The sequence below is a fragment of the Rhincodon typus genome, chromosome 35 (assembly GCF_021869965.1).
Source record: "Rhincodon typus isolate 14 chromosome 35, sRhiTyp1.1, whole genome shotgun sequence".
NCBI lineage: Eukaryota > Metazoa > Chordata > Chondrichthyes > Orectolobiformes > Rhincodontidae > Rhincodon > Rhincodon typus.
This window is the reverse complement of record NC_063366.1, coordinates 24,585,750-24,591,749: the sequence shown is the minus strand read 5'-3', so window position 1 is coordinate 24,591,749 and position 6,000 is coordinate 24,585,750. Positions and strand designations below refer to the sequence as shown.

Genomic DNA, 6,000 nt, shown 5'->3' with positions numbered 1-6,000 from the left:
CCCCACTCTCCCCCACCTTCACCCCCGTCTCCCCCACGTTCACCCCGCTCTCCCCCTCCTTCACCCTGCTCTTCCCCTCCTTCACCCCTTTCTCTACCTTCTTCACCCTGCTCTCCCTCTCCTTCATCCCCCAGAATCTGTGTTTTATGTGTTTCAGAAATCAGTCCAAGCCTCATTCAGTCATTGCTGTCACTGAGCTTTCCTTCCCAAAAGTCCCATCATTCATCTCCCAGTGTAATAGAAGCCATGCTATGTTTGTCTTTATTGTCCAGCACAGATACAGGATATACATGCAAAAGGTCCTCATATATTTCACTTTCTCCTTCATACTAAAAATTTCTGTTTCATCTCGTTCCAGATCACCTTGCAGAGCCTCAACTAAGCAGTAATTCCACCCTGGAGAACAGTATTATTGCATTGACCTGTTCAACATCAAAGAGTATCCAGTCTGTCACATGGCTCATCTCAGGATTTGCTGCTCATAATAACCGATACACATTGATCGATGATAACACGACATTGGTTATCAAAAATGCACAGAAATCAGACTCTGGCACATACACATGTTTTGTACGGAACCCAATCAGCGAAGCCAGCGCCAGCTACGAGCTGACAGTCAAGTGTGAGTGTGTCAAGTTTTCTCCCTTGTGTGGAAAGGTGTCACTTTCTTGTAACGCACTGTTTATAAATCAGGATCTGAAAATGGAAGGGTTTCTCCAAAAGTGTATGTAATTCAGCATGAGTCCTGTTTGGTAATCGGTAGAGGCCTTGGTGTTGAGATTCTTTCAGGTGGGAGTGGCTGAACAACAGCGGTGACGTGGGTTGTAATTGCACTTTACCCATGGAATTGGAGCTGGGAATTTGGGGGCAGAATTCCCAACACAGGGTCTTTTCCCCGTGTCTCCTTTCAGCATGGGAGTGTGGAAAGTGGAATGCCAAGTCATTCCTCTGGCCTCCAACCCCACTCACACCCACCACACATTGAAGTTCAGCCCCACTCTGACCTTCACTAAATATCACCCTCTGGAACTTCCATTGCTGCAGTGCTCTGCTCCAGCAGCACATGAGTAAATGAGCCGGCAAGGATTGTCGGCAGCCAATTCACCACAAAGATTCCGTCACATAGAGGTGAAAACTGCGGTCACTCTGTGTATCCAACACATCTGACTGGAACCAGTGTGTTCACCAGATCAACAATGATGTGCTCCCCGGACTGACACTAATATGAACACTAGATTGGCATTAATATATTTACCTGACAGGCATTAATGTAGGCACCTAATGGGCAGTTATGAATTTGCCTGATGTGTGCTTTTGTCTTTACCTGATGGGCACTTTCATGGCCACATGACGGGCACTAATGCCTTTAACAGTCAGGCATAGATGTGTGAATACTACTGTTGTGTTCACTTGACTGGCATGAATGTATTCCCCTGATGAGTACTGATGTATTCACCTAACAGGCACTGATAGGTCCATAGGACTGGCAGTAATGTATTCATCTGACAGGCACTAATGCATTTACCTGACAAGCACCAATGTATTCACCCAATGGGCACCAATGTATTCACCTGACAGGCACTGAACATTTACCTGCCTGGCATTCATATAGAGGACTGTTGAGAACTGATTGTTTATATAACAGGTACTCTATGTGTTCCCTGGGGTGCATAGTTCTGACGGGTTGTGATATAGTCATCTGATGGGTACTGATGTATTCACCTGTTTGGGCATTAATATGACCATTGACGGGCATTAATGTAGACAGCTGATGAGCACCAATGAAATCATATGATGGGCACTAATGTAAACACCGAATGGGCAGTAATAAGTTTACCTGATGAGCACTATTATGTTCACCTGATCATCATTAATATGTTTACTTAGCAGGGGCAGAGGTGTTCAATGGGTTGGCACTGATGTGTTCACTTGATGAGCACTACTGTGTTCGCATGATTGGAAGTAATATGTTTATCTGATGGTACTGCTTTATTCACCTAATGGGTGAGACTGAGTTCACCTGACTGATGTGTTCATCTGATGAGCTCAATGTGTTCACGTGATGGGCCGAAATGGAGACACTGGATTGGCAATATTATGTTTACCCGATGGGCACTCAAGTATTCACCTGACGGGCACTGATATCGTGATTGGATTGGCACCAATGTGATCAGTTGATTGACACCACTGGGTCCACTACTTTTTGTCATTTATATAAGTGATTTGGATGTAAATATAGGAGGTAATAAGTTTGCAGATGACTCTCAAATTGGAGTTGTGGTGGACAACGAAGAAGGTTACCTCAGAGTAGAACAAGACGTTGATCAGATGGGCCAATGGGCCAATGAGTGGCAGATGGAGTTTAATTTGGATAAATGTGAGGTGCTGCATTTTGGAAAGGCAAATCAGGGCAGGACTTGTACATTTAATGGTAAGGTCCTGAGGAGTGTTGCTGAACAAAGAGAGTGCAAGTTCGCAGTTCCTTGAAAGTGGAGTCACAGGTAGATAGGACAGTGAAGAAGACATTTGGTGTTCTTGCTTTTATTGGTCTGTGCATTAAGTATAGGAGTTGGGAGGCCATGTTGTGGCTGTACAAGACATTGAACATAGAACATAGAACAGTACAGGCCCTTCAGCCCACAATGTTGTGCTGACCTACTATCTGACTCTAAGATCAAACTAACATGCATACCCTTCATTTTACTATCATCCATGTGCCTATCCAAGAGTCGCTTAAATGTCCCTAATGTATCCGACTCCACTACCATGCTGGCAGTACATTCCACACACCCACCACTCTCTGTGTAAAGAACCTACCTCTGACATCTCCCCTATACCTTTCTCCAATCAGCTTAAAATTATGCCCCCTCGTGATAGCCATTTCTGCCCTGGGAAAAAGTCTCTGGCTATCCACTCTATCTATGCCTCTCATCATCTTGTACACCTCTATCAAGTCACCTCCCATCCTTTTTCGCTCCAATGAGAAAAGCCCTAGCTCCCTCAACCTTTCCTCATAAGACCTTCCCTCCAGTCCAGGCAGCATCCTGGTAAATCTCCTCTGCACCCTCTCTAAAGCTTCCACATCCTTCCTATAATGAGGCGACCAGAACTAAACACAATATTCCAAGCGTGGTCTAATCATGGTTTTATAGAGCTGCAGCATAACCTCGCGGCTCTTAAACTCAATCCCCCTGCCAATGAAAGCCAACACACCATATACCTTCTTAACAACCCTACCAACTTGGGTGGCAATTTTGAGGATGTGGACCCCAAGATCCCACTGTTCCTCCAAACAGCCGAGAATCCTGCCATTAACCCTGTATTCTGCATTTAAATTCGACTTTCCAAAATGAATCACTTCACACTTTTCCGGGTTGAACGCCAGTTCTTTGCCCAGCTCTGCATTCTGTCAATGCCTCATTGCAACCTACAACAGCCCTCCATGCTATTCACAACTCCACCAGCCTTCATGCCATTAATAAGCTTAGTAACCCACCATTCCACTTCCTCATCCAAGTCATTTATAAAGATCACAAAGAGCAGAGGTCCCAGAACAGATCCCTGTGGAACACCACTGGTCACCGAGCTCCAGGCTGAATACTTTCCATCTATTACCACCCTCTGTCTTCTATTGGATAGCCAATCCTGTATCCAGACAGCCAAATTTCCCTGAATCCCAAGCTCCTTACTTTCTGAATGAGCCTACCATGGGGAACCTTATCAAACGCCTTGCTAGAATCCATGTACACCATATCCCACTGCTCTACCTTCATCAATGTGTTTTGTCACATCCTCAAAGAATTCAATAAGGCTTGTGAGGCATGACCTGCCCCTCCCAAAGCCATGCTGACTATCTCTCTCTCTATGTTTTTCCAAATAATCATAAATACTGTCTCTCAGAATCTTCTCTAATAATTTGCCCACTACAGAAGTAACACTGACTGGCCTGTAGTTCTCAGGGTTATCCCTATTCCCTTTCTTGAACATTTGCCACCCTCCAATCATCTGCTACATTGGTTCAGCCACTTTTGGAGTATTGCATGCAATTCTGGTCTCCCTGCCATCGGAAGGATGCTGTGAAACTAGAAAGGGTTCAGAAAAGATTTACAAGGATATTGCCAGGGTTGGAGGGTTTGAGCTATAGGGAGAGGCTGAATAGACTGGGGCTATTTTCCCTGGAGTGTCAGAGTCTGAGGGGTGACCTTATAGAGGTTTATAAAATCATGAAGGGCATGGATAGGGTAAATAGGTATGGTCTTTTCCCTGGGGTGGGTTAGTCCAAAACTAGAGGACATAGGTTTAAGGTGCAAGGGGAAAGATGTTAAAGGGGCCTAGAGTGCAAGGTTTTCATGCAGTGGGTGGTGCGTATATGGAATGAGCTGCCAGAAGAAGTGGTGGAGGCTGGTACGATTACAACATTGAAAAGGCATCTGGATAGGTAAATGAATAGGAAGGGTTTAGACAGATATGGACTAAATTCTGGCAAATGGCATTAGATTTATATTGGATAGCTGGTCAGCATGGATGAGTTGGACTGAAAGGTCTGTTTCCAAGCTGTATATCTCTATACCTCTATGACCAATGCCTACATTTGACAGACATTCATATAACTGATAGGCACCAATGTGTTCACCAGATGAGCACCAGTGTGTTCAGCTGACAGACTGTAATCACCTGATGGTAACTAGTTTGTTTACCTGATGAGCACTATATTGTTCATGTGGTGGGCACTAATGTGTTCACCTGACTGGCACTGATCTGTTTACTTGAGTGTCACCAACAAGTTCCACCGACTAGCACTGATATGTTCACCTTACTGGCACTAATGTTTCACCTGACTGACACTGATGTTTTATTTGACAGACACCGGTATTGTGTGCAGTTCGAGAATCCACATGATAGGATGGATGTGATTGAACAAGAGAAGAGGCAGAGGAGGTTGACGAGAATGTTTTCTGGGCTGGAGGGTTTCACTTGTGAAGAGAGATTGGATTAGACTGGGGTTATTTTCCTTAGAGCAAAGGAGATTGAGATAGGGCCATGATTGAGATGTATAAAATTATCAGGGTCATAGATAGGATAGACAGGGAAAAAACATTCCCCTTGATGGAGGGATCAGTGAAGGTTTAGATATGATATGAGGAAAAGCTTTTTCACCCAGTTGTTGATCGGAAAATAGAACTCACTGCCCGTAAGGATGGTGTAGGTAAGAAGGTAGACAGGAAGAAACCTGCCCCTTGTTGGAGGGATCAGTGAGCAGGGGACATAGATTAAAAATAAGGGACAGAAGTTTTCGAAGGGATATGAGGGACAACATTTTCACCCAGACGGTGATCAGAACTGACTGCCTGTTAGGGTGGGAGAGGCAATAACCCTCATCACAATGAAGAAGTATTTAGATGTACACTTGTGATGCCAAAGCAAACGAGGCTATGGCCAAGTGCTGGAAAATGGGATTAGAAAGTTAGGTGGTTAATTTTGACCAGCACAGATGCAATGAGCTAAAGGACCTTTTTCTGTGCTGTAGATCTCTATGACTTTAATGTATTTACCTGATGGGCAGTAATGTGTTCATTAGACTGGGACTAATATATTTATCTGACGGGCATTAACGTAGACACATGATGGGCATTATGAATTTACTGGATGGGTGCTTTTATGTTTACTTGATGGGCACTAATGTGTTTAAATAACGGGCACAGATGTATACACTTGACTAGCACCAGGGTGTTCATCTGATTGCCACTAATGTCTTTTCCTAACAGGCACTGATGGTTTCACTGGACTGGCTCCAGTGCATTTACCTAACTGGCACCAATGTGGCTCCAAACATGCTGATGTGCATCACTTTACATCATCTGCATTAAATTGCAACTCCCTTCAGTCTGGTCATTTCATCAGCCTGTTTGTGCTTTTGAATTCTTTCGCTTTCATTCTCACAGTTCAATACTTATAACTTCTGTCTCATCTGCAAATTTTGAAATTGTGCCTTCTACTCCC

The 6,000-nt window shown here is 44.2% G+C and overlaps 1 protein-coding gene across 1 annotated transcript in view; it reads left to right on the top strand.

Moving 5' to 3' along the window:
* The window catches only part of LOC125487047 (carcinoembryonic antigen-related cell adhesion molecule 1-like), a 191,810-nt gene that overhangs the window by 117,720 nt on the left and 68,090 nt on the right, over positions 1-6,000 (top strand). The window contains exon 4 of the mRNA XM_048616954.1: positions 359-622. Coding sequence (XP_048472911.1) covers positions 359-622 — 264 coding nt within the window. The remainder of the gene's footprint in view (positions 1-358; positions 623-6,000) is intronic.